The sequence below is a fragment of the Castor canadensis genome, chromosome 1, assembly GCF_047511655.1.
Source record: "Castor canadensis chromosome 1, mCasCan1.hap1v2, whole genome shotgun sequence".
NCBI classification, from domain to species: Eukaryota; Metazoa; Chordata; class Mammalia; order Rodentia; family Castoridae; genus Castor; species Castor canadensis.
In genome coordinates, this window is record NC_133386.1 from 8,914,447 (window position 1) to 8,931,660 (window position 17,214).

At 46.4% G+C, this 17,214-nt stretch overlaps 3 protein-coding genes across 5 annotated transcripts in view; 1 reads left to right on the forward strand and 2 right to left on the reverse strand.

The window, feature by feature from the left end:
* The window catches only part of Sytl3 (synaptotagmin like 3), an 88,321-nt gene extending 87,457 nt beyond the window's left edge, over positions 1-864 (reverse strand). The window contains exon 1 of the mRNA XM_074071283.1: positions 606-864. The gene's annotated coding sequence lies outside the window, so the exon portion shown is untranslated. The remainder of the gene's footprint in view (positions 1-605) is intronic.
* An 18-nt stretch (positions 865-882) lies between these two features.
* On the forward strand, positions 883-7,483 carry Dynlt1 (dynein light chain Tctex-type 1). Its single transcript, XM_020166717.2, has 5 exons — positions 883-993; positions 3,658-3,699; positions 6,196-6,319; positions 6,712-6,789; positions 7,054-7,483. The coding sequence occupies exons 1-5, from the start codon at positions 967-969 to the stop codon at positions 7,122-7,124; spliced, it is 342 nt and encodes a 113-aa protein (XP_020022306.1). The 5' UTR covers positions 883-966; the 3' UTR covers positions 7,125-7,483.
* A 1,473-nt stretch (positions 7,484-8,956) lies between these two features.
* The window catches only part of Tmem181 (transmembrane protein 181), a 60,753-nt gene continuing 52,495 nt past the window's right edge, over positions 8,957-17,214 (reverse strand). For all 3 annotated transcript variants that reach the window (XM_074071338.1, XM_074071333.1, XM_074071343.1), the window contains 6 exons: positions 15,428-15,530; positions 14,963-15,014; positions 14,124-14,206; positions 12,999-13,088; positions 12,374-12,440; positions 8,957-11,996 (listed from right to left, as the gene is read on the reverse strand). In XM_074071338.1, the coding sequence (XP_073927439.1) occupies positions 11,918-11,996; positions 12,374-12,440; positions 12,999-13,088; positions 14,124-14,206; positions 14,963-15,014; positions 15,428-15,530 (474 nt within the window). In that variant the 3' untranslated portion in view covers positions 8,957-11,917. The remainder of the gene's footprint in view (positions 11,997-12,373; positions 12,441-12,998; positions 13,089-14,123; positions 14,207-14,962; positions 15,015-15,427; positions 15,531-17,214) is intronic.

The following is a 17,214-nucleotide window of genomic DNA, read 5'->3' on the forward strand; positions in this document are numbered from 1 at the left end:
AGAGGAAGGCAGTAACTTTGGAAGGGTTAGTTTCTCTCTGAAAGGTTCTAGTAAGACCCTAGCCAAAAGACCACCCCGGTTCTGGTGCATCAGTTGTCACCATAATCCAAGTGAGAGACACAAACCTTGAGCTAGGACCAAAGCATAGGTGTGGAAACAAGGGGATCTGAAGCTTATTCTACCAAATCTTTGGGATCTTTATCGTGGGCTGTTTCCAGGGGGTACTAGCAACTGAGCTTTGGGGTGTCTGGTAGAACCAGAACAAATATCCTCCAAAGTCAAAACTCCGAGCCTCAGAGTACATGCGAACAGGTGCATATGCCCCAGCCCTGCGTGGAGACGCGTCTACATAGCTCAGGGCAATTAATTGCTCATTGCAGCCAAGACGCCTGGATACAAGTCCGTGTCTAGTTCACTCTGCTTAAGGAAGCCAGGGAATGTGCTGCAGTTTACAAAAATTTCTATCCAAAATGGTTTTCAACACAGTGCTTTAAGGAAAAACTCATTCACCATGCATGTATGGGAAAACTTGCCTCTTCAAAGTTTTGTACACTTATCCTGGATCCCCAAGGGAACTGTAACCAACATCTCACATTGCACCTTACCTTAGTCGTCACTTGACAGTTTGGAACTAGATGTCCCAGCCCGTTTGCAAGTGCCCACTAATCTCCACGGTAGGTGGAGGAGGGGCTAGGACGACGCTTCCAGCCCTCCCCACCCCCACTGGCTTTTGTCTCTGGTCTGCTTTGAGTTGCTGCAGTTTGCTAAGCTGTCAGGCTACCCTGTCTGCTTGGAGACCACCACCTCCTAGAGACCTGGAGTTGCATCCGGGCAGGGCGGGGCCCTGGAGAAGGGCGTGTCCACCGACGCGGTGGGCGTGGACGGGGCGGTGCACAGGGCGGGGCCTAAGTGCGCTTGCGCCGTCCGCTCTCCTCCGGGTGGCGGAGGCTACGCGCAGGAGGAAAGATGGAAGACTATCAGGCTGCCGAGGAGGTAACCGCCCTGTGGGCGACAGGAGGGTGGAGGCTGATGACTCTGGGCGTGGTGCCGTGGCCCTGCTTGGGGAGCTGCCCTGGGCCGCGGCGGACCCGCTCAAGGGCTGACGAGCCCGGCCTCCGGTCCGCCGCACCCGCAAGGGCACCGCGGCCGTTCGGTCCCAGCGGGGAGGCGCGGGAGGCCGGAGCTCGACTCCTTTTGCGCGGCGGCGCCCCGGCGGTCTGCGGGCAGAGGCCGGGGCCACGGCGCCGGGACGGCCCTGCCCGAGGCTCCGGAAGGATGACATCACTCCGCCCCTTATTCCGTGGAGCAGCCCCAGCCGGCCCCAGGGGTGCTGGGCGTCCGGGGGGGGGGGGAAGACCCGGGTCCAGGGTGACAGGCATGCGTGGCGTGGGCGCCCAAGGCCACCTCCCCGGTCCCTTCTGCCCGCCGGAAGCAGACGTGCCCGCAGCGGGGCCCTGCCTTTGTCTCCGCTCCGCTCCTTGTCCCTCCGTGCCGCGCGCACGCCGCCCAGGCCCACCACGAACCAGTGGCATTTCATTTGAGTTTGAGATGCGAGAAAGGCCGCTGATTCTTGAGCGGGGAGAAAAAGCGTCTCGTGTTGCCCCGAGAAGCAGGGAACACACACAGCTGTTTGCCAAGCAGATGTCCTGGTGTGCTCCTGAGATGGAGGAAATAGAGCCCGTGGACACTGCTCGTGTTCTCGCTGAGTAATCCTGTTGCAACATTTGTATTACGCAATTGTCAAAAATAAAAACTTTGAAGTTTGACATTTTGCCACTTTTGAAATTGAGTTCCACCTGGAAGGAAGGCGTTGAGAGAAAAATTAAACTTTAAGGAATGATCCTAGAGTTTCAGTTTTGATCTAATTTTCAAACTAACCCAACTTTTATAGCAGTATTTGAGTGCTGGTAGCAACCACGTGAATAATGACAAAGCATGATTCAGGAGCAGCTAGCAAAGGAAAAGCCATTACCCAATGTAAGATTGGAAAAAGGCTTGCTTTGTAGTAACATTGAATAAAATGTTTTAAAAAACAAAGGACGTTGTAGGAGAAAGCCCTTACAACTACATTCGGACTACAGCTTTCACAAAGGAAGTAAATGGCTAATATTCATTATTCCAGATCCAGTGGCCTATCCTAAAAGAAAGGGGCTGGGTAGAGTGATGTGTGTGTTACAGATTAAGCCCTGGCTGTCATAGCTACCTGCTGTTAGGCTCCCCTTGGCATTTACTAAATCGTACATCCCACCAGCCTGTCAACTAAGCCTTTTCTGCATATTCTCTAGCCTGTTGGTGATTCTACTCTCACCACATTCCTCTTTCTCGTGGAAGCTGAAACTATCCAGTGGGTTCCTTACAACTGCCCTTCCTACAAGTTCCTTAAAATGTGCTTCTCTTTTTTCATACCTTGACCATATGGAAAGTTATACAGGGACCTTTCTTTGTGGCTTATGGTAATTTTAGTCAACTGGAAGGATCCTTTTAGCTTCCAGAAATGATTAATTTCTCAGATACTGCACATTTTTATTAACTCAATGATTTGGTTTTGTTTCCAAATGTGACTTCTTGTAAGTACAGTGAGTAGATGACTTTGGGCAGTCAATTCTTATTCCCCCTGAAAAGAAAGGCACATTACTAGAATCGGGCAGGACCTGCAGTGGTGAGCAGCCAGGATGGAGGAAAACTGACCCAAGCAGGGCTTGCTGCCTTTATTCTACCTGGGTTCACTTTGAGGGCCCCAAGGGGCTGCCCTCAGAGGCATGGCCAAGCTCAGTACGTCCACAGGACTCAGCGGTGACGGCACTGCTTTTTCCTTAGGTAAGGAAGCACACTGGCAGGCAAGCGGCTGATGAATGTTGTTTTCAGGATGATCTCGTATGCCTTCCATGTACCATATGTGAAAAGGAAAGAATGAACTATGTGATACAAGGTTCCTCTGGCAGCCCACCTTCCCAGTCAGCTGGGTGACATTCCTGAAGTAGGGCAGTGTGAAGAAACTAAATGATCCAGAAATGGATAATTGTAAATTTTGACTAATGGTGGCTTAAAATAAAATACCTCTTAAGTTTTAGGCAATCAGTTTACATAAAGAGAAAGTTCCATCTTTAAAATAAATTGCTTAAGCTGCTTCAAATAATTATAAAAAATTGAGTAACTCATTAAGTATGTATGCTGGTTAATGACCCTTACAGCTGGTTGAAATGGAAGAAGAGATTGTATTTTAGTTTAAAGTCTTGGATTGTAGCATGACTTAAACAAAAACACCTTTAAATTACATGCATGTGTTCTAGGCCCACAGCTGCATTCACTGGCCGTGATGCTCAGTGTATCCAACCTTTCTCATAGTGCACTCTTACATAGGTGATTTCTAAACACTTTATTTTGGCGGCACTGGGGTTTGAACTCAGAGCCTCAGGCTTGCCAGGCAATTGCTCTTACCGCTTGAGCCACTTCACCAGCCCTTTTCTGTGATGAGATTTTTCAAGATAGTATCTCAGGAACTATTTGTCTGGGCTGGCTCCGAACTGTGATCTTCAGGAGTAGCTAGGACTACAGGCATGAGCTCTTTATAAACTGTATTCATTAACTAAATCTGCATTAGCAATGCGATGGAAATGGGTCTTTTAAGTTACACTTACCAAGCTTTCTTCCTTGCAGGCCGCTTTCGTTGTTGACGAAGTAAGCAACATTGCGAAAGAGGTAAGAGAAAGGGCGCTCACTCTCCAAGTGTTCACTGGCTTAGGAGTAAAATGCTGCAAATGCCGTCTTAGACTAACTTGACAACCTTTTTTGAGATGTCCAAAGTTCTTAATTACAGGATCATAAAGAAGTATTTTCTTTGCACGTCAGTTAGTTTACTGCAGAAAATCTAGAAAACTCAGGAATGTGTAGAGAAAATAAAGATAAGAGGGAGCACAAAGAAAATGTAGCAGCTCTCAATTATTCAGGACCTGGTGGTTTGTTGAGACTTCTTCAGTTATTTTTCTTACATTCCTAAATTACCTGTATGACTGTTATGGGTCACAGTAACTTCCTTCTTTGATGATGAAAGACAAAAGACAAAACGAGTATTTGTTCTTCATTGATTCAGAAGCACATAATGAGCTGGGTGTGGTACTGCAAACCTATAATCCCAGCTACTTTGGCAGGCAGGAGGATGGTGAGTTTGAGGCAAGCTGTAGCAAAATTATAGACCCATCTCAAAAACAAGATACTATTAATGTATGCTAATTAAAAAATACATACAAAAGGGCTGGGGACATGGTTGAACTGATGGAGCACTTACTTGCCTACCATGCTGGAGGCCGTGGGTTGAATCCTCAGAACTGCGAAAAGTAAAGAGCACATAATGAGGAAGTGTGTCAGAGGCTGACCCTCCTGGAGTTTACAGCAGGGGGGGGCAGCATTACCAGGTACTGGAACGTGTTAGCTTGCATTTGCTACGTGCGTGCCACAGGATATGGTGTGAGAGCATTTAACAAGGAATTTGACCCTGACTATAGAGTTAACATCGCGGAAAAAAAGGCTGTGTGCTGTGGAGATCATGTGCAAGGGCCCCGTGGGGGTTGTGCGTGGATTGTGAGATCGAGCAAGCCAGGGGTTCCTGGTGCAAGAGTGAAGCCAGAAGGGCTGACTTGGTCAGCTTCCCTGCTCAGGGAAGACTGAACCCAGATCCTGACACCACTGGCTACGAGTCATTAGATCTGACTTTAATGCCATGTGAGATTCCTTATGTAATTTAGGACTGACTTTAAGGCAAATTAGCCACTAATGCCAGACTGATGAAGAACCACAACCTATTTTTGTGAAAAGAATCCAAAAGCAAAGTGATTTTCTCTTTTACTCTTTACATTATTCAACATCAGACATGACATTCAGGTTACTTTGCAGGGTCTGTTAATGTTTGCTTTTCATTGTTTTTTAAGTATAGTGTTTCACTTGGAACAGTTTGGGAGCAGAAAAGTTAAACTAGGACTAGGAAAAGTGGAGCTGGGGTTTGTTAGTAGTCTGCTTTCACCAGGGAGCAAGCACAGTTGAAAGCACACATTGCCAACGCACAAGGAAGCATGAGGTGGGGTGGCGATGCTACTTTAACAGGAATCACTGGTCTCGGTGGCTTTTTTTTTTTTTTTGCCTTGGCAATAGGTTAATTCTGTACTCAAGCTATATTACGTATTAGGTAGTTAAAATTTCAGCAGGTCAAAACTTAAGAGGTTTTCCTCTCCCTGGAAAAGTGGATTTCAAAGTGCACGAGAGGGATGCCTGAGTTAGAGGCCTGGCGTGTGCAGTCACCCTCCCACTCCTCCCTTTGAGGATGCAGAACTGCTGGACCCTGCTCCCTCACCTCGGTGCACAACTTGGGTCCTGGGCTGTCGGTCTTCTCTGCATGTCTGAGGACAGATCATGACCTTTGCTGAATGCTTTTACTTTTATTTTGGGTCATAATTGTCATAAAGTTTCAGTTTTCTGGCTTGCAGCACAGCAGGTTAGAAACAGGTAGAGAAGTCTGCTTAGATAGAGGCACAATGGCGTCAGTGCCGAGGGGAGCTGCCAGGGAAGGACCCAGAAAGTCGGCTGGGAATTGCACTGCAGCAAGAGCAGGGACAATGACCCCTCGGACACAGCACAGGAAAAGACACCAAAAATAAGAAAAAGACCTCATCACAGACTTTTAAGTTTTGAAATGCAAAGGACTTTTCTTTAGTTATCTGAAAATTGCACTCATGTGGTAACATATTCCCAGAACTATGATGGATAAAAAACATCTGAATATATGACCATTTGGTTAGGTTTGTACATTGTCAGTTGTACAATTAACCAATAAAAGTTCACCTAACATGTAGTATTAGATAGAAACATCTAGTATAGTAAGAAAGGAATTGGCAAAGTAAAATGCTTGCTAGCCTCAGTCAGGTAAGAAAAAGTGTTGCTTATCTCTGGGTATAAAAACAGCAGTGAACATTGATCCAATTACTAGATCACAATGTTAAACACATTTGACAGACTCCGTATAAACCCCAGGTCTTTCAGCCAAGGTCAACCTGTTAAAGATAGACTTACAAAGGAGACTTCCTAAGCAGAAACTTGCCTCTTCCACAAGTTTTGTTTCGACTCTGAGGGCAGCCCATTGTGGGTATGAACTGGACGGTGTTTGGTGTGTCCTCTGGCTGTCACTCCTTGTGTTTTGTTTCCTAGGCTATAGAAAGTGCCATCGGTGGTAACGCTTACCAGCACAGCAAAGTCAATCAGTGGACTACAAATGTCGTGGAACAAACCTTAAGCCAACTCACCAAGCTGGGAAAACCATTCAAATACATTGGTAATGGATCTTTGTTCCTGGTGTTTCTTTCAGTACTCATCAGAGGTGTGTCTGGTGCCAAAAGAGAGCTAACCTGGCAATTTGGTGCCTAACTAGCTACCCTCAAAGATGTTCTTTCTGGGAGTAGGTCACTTTCTGTATGTTACCATACACTCAGCCTATTTGGCTGCTGGTACAGTTGTGGGGGATGGACCAAGCAGGACTGTACAGGATTTCTGATCAGAAGCTTTCAGAGCAAGTAAGTGCTAGAGAATGGAAAGAGTATAGTTTGTCAATAGTGAGACAAGGTAGTCCACTCCTGTAATTTTTATTGGGAACTTCAATATGTTAAGTGGGAAAAAAGAAGTTTATGTTGCTACGATTTTTCTAATAAAAGTTTGTTTTAATTTAAGTGACCTGTGTAATTATGCAAAAGAATGGAGCTGGATTACACACAGCAAGTTCCTGCTTCTGGGACAGCAGTACTGACGGTATCACTTTCAGCCTGTTTGTGAAGTCTTGTCATGCACATTGTCCTTCAAAGTTTCCAAGTACCTTTTTAGAATGCGCTGAGATACGTATTATTTAAAAGCAGCATTTTGTGAAATATGTGCTTGGGTATCGCCTATCTTCAAATGCATGTTTGTAAGAGTTACATGTTATGGAGACTGGCACCTGTCTTTGCTGTAAAGAGGTGGGTGTTTGAGCGTTAGCCTTGGTGTGGAACTGTTTCGGTGCTCATGTCTTCCTTCCAGGGAGCTGCACTGTGCGGTGGGAGAACAAGACCATGTACTGCATCGTCAGCGCCTTTGGGCTGTCCATCTGACCTCGTCCAGCCTGTGACTCTTCTTGTCTCCGCATTTCTACTCCGTATTCTAACCACCAGCCGTGAAGTCAGTGGACACCTTTCTCCTCTTTAAGTGTGTGTTTTGTGGCACTCTCAAAATGTAGAGAAATAAACCAAATGACCACACTGTTCTACAAACTGGGCACTGTTAAGTCAGATTAATAATTCTCTGTAGTAGTCTGAATCCTGTATTGCCACTTGTCTTAACTATTTCTTTTCAAAGGTGCTAAAAACTGAAATCTGCTAGTGGGAAACTTTCTCTGCTTTCTGAAATGATTCAAATACACTAATTTTCCATACTTTATACTTTTGTTAGAACAATAAATTATTCAAATTTACAGTTGTGTTGTTCTTCATAGTCTAAAAAGTATCACAAATAAATTCTTCATATTTAGTCAGTCACTTCAGAATCTTTTAAACTAAAGTTGCATTCAGCTCTTTCTGCGCTTCCCTAAGAGTGCATAAACGTCCTGGCCGACACTCGAGCATCAGCAGTGCTGAGAGGCAAGTCAGGTTCTTGGTGAGCTGGGCTCCAAAATCATGGACCTGTTTCTCACTGTGATCACTGATGGTCACAGAGCTGGGAAGATTGTTAACTTCACAAGCAGCTTAGACAAATGTGGAGTGATCAACCTCAGATTTGATGTGCAACTCTAAGACCTAATCCGCTCCCATGCCATCAGTTTGGTTTCATTGTATTGTCTGACAACCTCAGCTGGCATAGCGCAGGAAGCAAGACAAACAGGAGGGAAAATCCTGGGATTCTTTTTCTAGGGATGTGATATGTTATCTGCAAATGCCTGAGTAGAGGAAAAGTCTTACTTCATTTTGGTCCTCTCTAGCACAAAGATTTGCTGATTTCACCAATGGGAACAGGACCTTGACTACACTGCTGGGTTCTGGTTACATTCCTTTGCTGGGCATCGCACCCTGGAAGTTACGGGGTGGGAGGTGAGCAAGTCAGAGACTGCTAACTCATACATGCTTGGCCCAAAGCTGAGAGGCTCTAACTTTTATCCAATATTATTTTTCAGTAGCAACTGCACATCACTAGCACTTTATGGCCTACAGAATGCTTTCACAAATTGGTCACCTGTGTCCACAATCATGCAGTTATTTGAAAATCACAAAGAGCTTGGAAGTTATCTGACTAAAGTCACAAATCTTAGTAAGTGGGGAGGTGAACTTCAAAGCCCTGGCTTCTGTCATCCCCTTTGGAGCTCTTCTGAGGGCTATTAAGACAATTTGTACTTGCTGAAATGAAAACAGCCCTGCTCTTGTCTCCAAAGCCCTTTTAGTGAAGCACTCATGTTTGAAATTTAACTCCATGTGCAAAGACCAAACAAGACAGATAGATAGATGACAGACAGATAGAGGTATTATATGTATGGACTGAATGTTAGCAATGTATCAACATTTACCAGAAAGGAAGCATCAGAATGAAGCCGTTATGGTTTGAATATGAAATGTCTCCACAGCTCACGTGTTAAAGGCCCTTGGGGTTCTGGAAACTTAAGGAGGTAGGATCTAATTGGAGGAAGTAGTGCACAGGAGGCATGTCCTTAGGAGCTATATCTTGCTTAGACCCCTTTCCTAGCAATCTGCTTCCTGGCCACCATGAGACAAGCAGCTCTGTTCCACCGCACACAAGGCTGCCTCACCACAGGCCCACAGCAATGAAGCAAACCGATCACTGGCTCAACCCTCTGAACCATGAGCCAAAATAAATCTTTCCTCCTTTGAAATTGTTCTCTCCGGTATTTGTCACAGCAATGAAAGGTCTGACTAATATAGAAGCCACTCTCAAAATGTGAGTTTGCCATAAATAAACGTTTATTTACTTTTTGCCTGATTGATTACAACAGCCACTGATGAGGTGGCACTGGCCTCCTGAAAGTTCCAAACTCTAATACATAGATAGTTCTAGCTTTCCTTCTGAGCTAAAGCTTAGTGATGTTTTATATTACAAATATTTACATCTTTTCATAAAAAGGCCATTTTCAGTAGCAGAAATTACTTTTGTTTCATAGTGATACACTTATTAATATATGCAAAATATCCTATCAAGACAAATTGCTCAACAAAATGTCATATACTAAAGCAATTCCCCTCTGGCCTGGGGAAAAGATTTTTTTTTCCCAAAACCTAACCTCTAAGGCAATTGGTTTCTAAAACCCTCAAGCATACAAATACACTTTAGTGTCTTAAGTATACTCTTTACTAAACATTCATAGAAGTCCATTTTAATTACCCCTTTTATGGGTACTTGTGTTTTTCCTGTGAGAAAACTCAGGAAATAAGTTGCTGGCTATATTATAACTTATCATAGCTGTCCCTTTAGTAAATAGTTCATGAAATACTTGAGGCTGGTGACGTGTGTTGTAACCTGTCCATATCTAGTGGGTTAAGTTCACAAACTGTATCTGAACTTACTGCAGTCTGGACCACCTTTCAAGCCCTGAATATACTCTATAGATCCCCTTCTCTAGCCTTGCAACTGGGGCTTAACGGCACCATGTCACTGCTAAAATGATCCCATAATAAATCCAGTGGAGCTATTATCCACAGGGATAATGAAGCTCTCCCCAGAGAGTTCATCTTGCAGGTTCCCCTAGCCTGGACCAATATAAAAAATATCCCAAAGATGTTATTTAAGCCATTACCATGAAAGAACTAAAGTCAGCCCTTTGAATTTATACCTTAAGGTTGCAAAACAATTTTCTTGGAAATGAAAACAACTTTCTTGTTCCGGCAAACTTTCTGCCAAAGTTTCTGGCAGCCTTTAGTGTTTTAACCTAATACCTATGGCACATATTCTACACACTGAATGCTCCATACTTGAATCAAAATTTTACATGAAGTGTAGACTATGTTGATATGCATGAAACTCCAGGAAAGACAAATTGAAAATGCATGATTTAATAAAGAACTATTTTCCCCTTAAGTGCTTCCTTTCTAATATTTTTCTTGTTTCCAACCAAAAATACTCCTCTATTTTTTATTTCACTGATACCATGAAGAATCAAAGTATGAAGATTCTAGTGATCAGTTTATAGTTACACTACAGGACAGACAAGTTTTTAAAAGGTCTAATATCTATAGCTAAATGTCTCAAATATCTTACATTTACTGATAAATAACAGCATTCCAAATCATGGACAATTCTTTTGTAGTGATTAAAACATGTAAACTGTATCATATATCAGAATGTGTTAATCAGCACAAATCAGTCTTCATCAGTGTACATAAAATTATTTATAGTTAGAGTGGTCTTACAAGTTGTAAAATTTGGTAACAAATTTTTTTTTCAATACCTCTGAGTACACAGGATCAAAAAAAAAAATCACAGCACTGCAAATGTAAAATCATGTAAACTTGTATCATCTTGCAATAATACAGATGCTTTCCTTCAGACATTCGTATTTACAGGGTTTTTTTAAACAAAAGGAATCCATATTAAAGTACATTAGGTTTAAAAAGGAATTCCTATTGAATAGTCTCTCCCAAGCATTCCTGGGGTCTGGGCACCACCTGAGGTGGCCGTGACCTGCAGCTCTGAGTGGAAATCTGAGCGTCCATGCATAGATGAAGGGAATGTAGGTGCTGCCTGGAGAGTGGGATGACCCCCCCTTCCTGGGCCTCTGTTTGCCAGGACGGCAGCAGGCAGGATAGCTAGTTACCATGTTAACAGAGGTGTTCCTGGGGATGGCCAGGAAGAAGCGCAGGAAACTCCTACACCAGACTCTAGCTGAGTCTCTGACAGAAACTGCCATGTTCTCAGAGGCCCATCTCCAGCACTGAGCTTCTCCAGCACCAGACGTCCACTTTCCACAGAACAATGCGTCTGGCTCACCTGACCACAACAGATCTGGGAATGACCCCCAAACAAGCTGCCTCTACCCAAAGTTGTTTTTCCACCTCCACTGAAAGTATTCTACTTATTCTCTATCTAATTTCCAAATATAAAACTGAAAAACTTTTTGGCAATAAAGAATCTACAATACAGCAATATTTCATGTAGCGCTCATTAAAAAAACAAAACTAGAGCTCTATGGAGTTTCATGTTCAGCAGAGCTGCAGAAACTAGTTAATGGGATGGGAAGGGCTACCCTGTTGCCCACCCCAACACAGGGAGACTGGCTCATGTTCACGTTGGTGCAACTCGTGCACACAGAGCTTTGGACAGCACCACGGGACAAGACCTTGCTCATGGGGCTGGTGACTTGTTAAGTCACCTTTCCTCATTCAGCCTCCCAAGTCCCTCAGCACTTCTGCTCTGGCAAGGCCTGGACCCTGGCGAGTCATACCTACATGGCACAGTCACTGTCATCGCTCCAGATCCCTGGGAATCAAGGCCCTAACTAGTCCATGGGGAAAGCAAGGAAGGAAGCAGGAGGAGCAATGCTGCTGTGCTGGGTCTTAAGTCATGAGGGCCTCCTGTGGACGTGGAGCTAAGTGAATTATTTTTAAAAATAAAAAGTACGTAATTCTTTCTATTGCAAATAGGCATAGTTTCTCCTCACACTGGAAAATGCTGTTTTATGTGAAATCTGTGAAAAGCTTTCTGCCAGCCTCTCTTCTCTAATGGAGCCACCCTAACATTTCTTGACCCAACAGTTAAATCTGTTCTTGGTTTTGGTTTTTCTCTTAAAAATATGTAAACAAGGACTAGGAAACCTTTGCTCACAAGAGAAGCAGGTAGAAGGGAGGCCAGGACACGGTCACTGCAGGAAGGCTCTGGCCTCCTTGCCATCTCGCCTGCTGCCCGGGGTTCAGTCGCTGTCAGACTCCTCCTTGTACTTGGCCCGAATGGCCTGGCCATTCTGCAGGGGCATTTCTTCATAGTCACTCCTGTTGTAAGAGAGACCTTTGACACCCTTCCACCCTGGCAGCTCTTAACTGTCTCTTGTCCTTCACAATGACGTACCATTCTGAAAGGACTAATCTCCCAGCTTCCCTCTAGGTGTTCTGTTGCCACCCAACACTGCCCACTTCTTCCCTCATTTGACTCCTAGGGCCATCAGTCCACAGTCCAATGGTTATCACGCACTGTAGACATTCTGCAAAACAGAACACCACTAAACCTAAACCTGAGTCATTTGAAACAGAAAGCCATGGAACTCCATGACCCCCAGCCCCAAGTAATATTCTGAAAATAGTCTTTGAATAACAATGGTTCAGTATGTGTGCAGAGCCAGGCTGGAATGCTCCTGGGGACAGTGACTTACCCGTAAATCACATCATCATCAGAATCATTTAGCATGGAAAATGCAGGATTGTCTTTCAGCTGGGATTCTGAAAACCAACAAAAGCTTTTTTAAGTGCAGCCATTTATGTTATTAGCCCCGATGGAGTATGAAAGAGCTGGATGCCAACCCCAGATCCTGTGTATCTGTCTGCGTGGATCTAAACCGGTCACCTCATGACGCCCAAAGGAGACGCTATTCATGAAGGTGTCTGGAGCTCGAGCACCTGTAACGTATCAGGTCGTGCTTCCTTCTCCCAACAGCTTTCAAACCTCTCTGGTTTGTTTATTGAATTTGTTTTTGTTTTTTTGGCTTTCCTTTGAATGGTCACTAAGAAAGTACCAACACTTTATTTCACATCACTGATGGACACGTTGCTTGTGCCAAAACCCACTACAAAACAACTCGACCATCATGGGCTGTAATGCAGACACAGGTACAGTGGAGCACTGCTCCAGTCAAAACTTCAGGCTTGGTGTTTAACTGCCTGTGTCTGTCTGCCCAACGAGAAGGCACCACGAGTCATGGTGCCCGGCATCTGTGGGAAACCCAGACTTGTGTTTCAGCTACCAGGCTGGCCAGCCACCCAGAGCCCAGGGGGTCTTACCATACAGAGCATTCTTCGATGGAGAATACACAAAGGCCAAAGTGTAGAGATAAAAGTTGAGCAAGCCATAGAAAGACAAGAATTCAGCTGGTGGAGCCAGTCAAGGGAAGGAACGTCAAGTGGTGGCAGACCTCCTTGCACAGCAACGCCAAGGGCAGGATCAAGTTACATATACACAAAAGCAGGAAGTGAAGCAAGAGCCACCGGCATAGTAATAAAATACAGAGTAAGAACACCCTGGGCCAGGCTGTGGTAGTCACCCCTATAATCCCAGCGAGGCAAAGGCAGAGGCAGGAGGATCACAAGTTGCAAGCGAGCCTGGGCTGCACAGGGAGCCCCGTCTTAGAGGAAGTCCTTCTTCACCTTCTCTGTGAGGATCGGGGAAAATCACGGTGCAAATTCAGCCAAGACAACTGAAAACTGTGACTTCTAAGGACATAAAAAGTCCCAGGGCAAGATCCGAGATTTAAAGGATTAACTCCCTAAACATACCCAGCACTGAGAGGGACAAAGCGTCCACTGAACAGGGAACCTGAGGGGAACAAGCTGCTGACTGGCCTGGGGCACAGAGAACCAAAGGAGCCCTTCCCTGGATCCACAGGCTCAACCTGCCATGTTGTCATGAGGACATATGAATGCATGTGGATGATGGTGAGAGCCGCCGGTGGGGGAAGAGAGGGCGCGAATCACCTTTGGCCACACCTCACTGCTCTGCTGGAGGGAGCTCCGCTCTGGACTCACCCCAGTTTGCAAGTGTGACTCGGTGTCACCCAGCTGCACAGGCCTGCCCCAATGGAAGGAAAGCAGTGTGGCATGGGGGACAGAACCAGAGCACTGGCAGCCCTGGGTTTAGATCCAGCTTGCCATATGGTGACTGAGCTTAGGGAAGGGTTCAGCCCTATAGCCCTTTCCTGTTTACACAGGAAGACTGATGGAGCTGACCCTTTACACGGCTGACACAGAGCCAAAAGGGGGGTTTGGGGAAATGCCTCTTTGCACAAACTGGGCACATGAAGTCCTCAGGTCATAGAAGCAGATTTGCTGACTTGAGCCTCCAAAACCTAAGGTGCAAACCACTGCTCCCAGGGTGTCTCCGAAGCACTGGTGCCCCAATGAAAAGGATATAGTTCTGGTAGTGAGTCGACAGTTCTGCTACAAAGTTGTCTTGTAATACTTGTGCTCCAAACCTCAAATAAAGGATGATGATACTGAAGGAGGGGAAAGGGGAAAACAGAGACAGTACGTAAAAATACACAAAGTGTCCCTAGCATCATCTAACCTGTTGTATTCACCTGGTTAACACATAGTCTAGTTACTATTATTTCTTCATGGAAATTTCTTACACATACACACATGCACATATGCACACACAACCCCATGCCTGTTCTTGTGGCCTCAGGTCTCTGCCAGCTGAGAGAGGGAGTGAGCCTATAATGAGACACACTAACCACAGTCGCTGACCAGGGTCTGGAAGCATACTCTGCACATTCTCCTCCCAGTCACTCATTCATGTCTTCACCATCATCTCCTATGACAGGGGGACTGTGTGCATGGCCCTCCTCTCTGGCCCAGCAGCCACCCTGATCCCTGCCCCCCAGAGCCAACAGTGAGCTGCTCCCCAAAATCTTCACTAACTTAGAACATCAAGAGGGCCCTAAGGGCCAGAGCTCAGCTGAACTGCCGCTCAGCTGGCAGTGTTCAGGTGTCCAGTGCACGGGCTGAGACCTGACAGGGAGTGAGAAAAGTAAGTGTGTTGTAGGTAGTGGGCTTCATTCCTGCACACTCATAACAGAAGCCCCTGGACCACAATTCATATTCAACAACTCCAGTCCTAGGTGGAGGCCCTCTAACCTAATGAATGTTTGTCACCAACAGTCCCCTGAATTAACCCCACAAAAGTAGAGAACAGACACTCATGGCAGTGGAATGAAAGTACAGTATTATTTCATCTAAGAAAGTCTTACCTAATGACAAGCACTACAAAGGTCAACGAAGTCAAAAATTTTAACCTGAGATCTGAAAAGGAAATAAATACTCCAGTTAACAAATTCTACTCTAATTTCAGATCTTGACACCAAAAACAAAAGAAAGCCACCCCTGAGCAAGTGCTCACCTCTGGGCTTTAAGGCTCTGTTTTACCACAGCTGGGAGTGCCTTGGCTGGGCAGGGCCCAGGGTGGTTTCAGGTGGTGGGGCAATTGGGGAAAGACCCTAAGATCAGATGACTTGCTCTAACCAAGGATGATGGTGTGGTCTTAGTAGGACCCAGACAGCTCCCAGGGCTACTGTTTCCACCCAAAGGCCTCCCTCCAAATGGCCAGTCACCACAGAGGCCTCTTTGGATCCTGAAGACTAAAGGCTCCTTTGGGTGCTGCCCCACCCTTGGAAGACTCCAGCTGCCACCCCAGCAGTTCCTGTAGTGGTGCTCACCCACATAAGGCATGTGCCGGAGCTCAGAACATGCCCGTATGATCAAGAACAAGAGGTATAAAATGTACACAGCTGCCACCACCATGAAGAAGATCTTCATGCCCTGGAATAAATGAGACAGGTGCTTGAGTGAGGCAGAACTCAGACACGTCTGCTCCCAGCACCCCCAGACACAGTGAAGCCCAGCATGGTTAAAGGGGGTGGAGCCCCAAATCACACCCAGCAGAACAAGGAGCAGCTCCCGGAGCACAGGCGGCTCACCCCAAGGACATTTCCAGCCCCATGCATCACAGGAGAGAGAGAGGCTCCCTCAGCGATACTCCCACAGCCCACCACTCAGGGCCTGTGACCGCTGGGTGCTCAGCAAGTGGAGGTGGCCAATGCTTGTATCCGAGATGGGGGCTGGGCCTGCCCTGCTAATGAGGATGAGGGTGGTGCCCAACAGGCTCCAGAACATGACAGAGCAGTCCTCAGGCAAATCTGAGCTGTCCTGGACCTTGGTGTTCCCCTCTGTGAGATAAGGAGCTGCAGAGCATGGGCTGGAAGACCAGGACTTGAGGTGCACTTGCACAGCTTTGTGGCAGGAAAGCTCTGTCCTCTGAGGGCAAAGGTCAGTGCCTCTGATGAGGGCCAGGCTCCAGGAAGGACACATGCCCTCCTTGCTGAGCCCTCTTCCTAAGGGACCCCATGCTCCCCTGCCATCCTGTCCTCCCTGCTCCGAATTGTGGGTGGCAGCACCGACACTGGAACTACTGGTCAGGAGCAGGATCTGCTTCTGCCTGGAAGGGACCTATGTGGCTTCAGCGGGCTTTGTTTTCTCAGCTGCTAAAGTCAGGTGGCCTACATCACTGCTTCTGGCACCAGAAGTCACTAGCTTCTGCCATGTCCATCAGTTCAGTAGCAGCTATTGTCTGTTCTTGAGTCCTTCACAGCCTTTCACACCCAACAACGTGGCTGACAGCCAGGAAGGACAGCCAGGCAGCCACCATTTTGAGGTGCTGGCTGCAGTCTTCCATGTGCTGCTACTGGGCCAAATACTCTGCATTCCTCATCTAACAGACAGATGCCATTATTGCCCCATTTCACAGATGAAGAAACTGAGGACTCAGGAGGGAGGGAGTTCCTGCTCCCAGGACACCTAGGGAGCTGGTCCACTGGCCCAGGAACCAGCTCTGGGCTGCAGACCCTGGCAGTGCTGCTACTGGCTCTGTGGCCACTCTTTAGCTCCCTCACATGAAAAACAAGGGGTTATGCCAGACAAGAGGTACGCTGACAGTAAAGCAGCACAAATCACTGCATTATTTCCTCTAAGTCTGGAAGTTCCACTCACCAACAGCCTGTTTGTCACTGGGCTGCGTCAAATCTTCCCTGTAGGACAGGTGAGAGCAGCATCTTCCTCACCGTTCCTTTCATGACCTGCTCCCCAACTACAAAAACTCCTCTGAGGCCCTCCCCTTTAGACAGGATGGCCTCGAGCCCCCCCCCCCAGCACTGCTGCCTTCCTGGGTTCAGCTACATCAAGTGCATCCTGACCCATTCTCTTGTCCCCTCAGGTGCTTCACCAACACAATGCAGGCGCAGTGCCCTCCTCCACAGAGCCTTCCTCCTCTCCAGCTCAGGGCATGATGCTGTGGCACTGTCCACGAGGCATACATCAACCACCTTCCAAACCTCTAAGTACAGGAACAGAAAGGCCATTGCCACTGCCCTACCAGATTTCAGGTAGGAAGCAGGTGCTCACACAGTTTACTAGGACACAGTCAGTCTCCACTCAAGTTAACCTCCTT

What these genes read in the sequence shown, in the direction of transcription:
- Dynlt1 (XM_020166717.2), top strand. Translation starts at nt 967, where the DNA reads ATGGAAGACTATCAGGCTGCCGAGGAG. An exon ending in TAAGCAACATTGCGAAAGAG is followed by an intron (nt 3,700 to 6,195) that starts GTAAGAGAAAGG and finishes TTTGTTTCCTAG; the next exon opens with GCTATAGAAAGTGCCATCGG. An exon ending in AAAACCATTCAAATACATTG is followed by an intron (nt 6,320 to 6,711) that starts GTAATGGATCTT and finishes TTTTAATTTAAG; the next exon opens with TGACCTGTGTAATTATGCAA.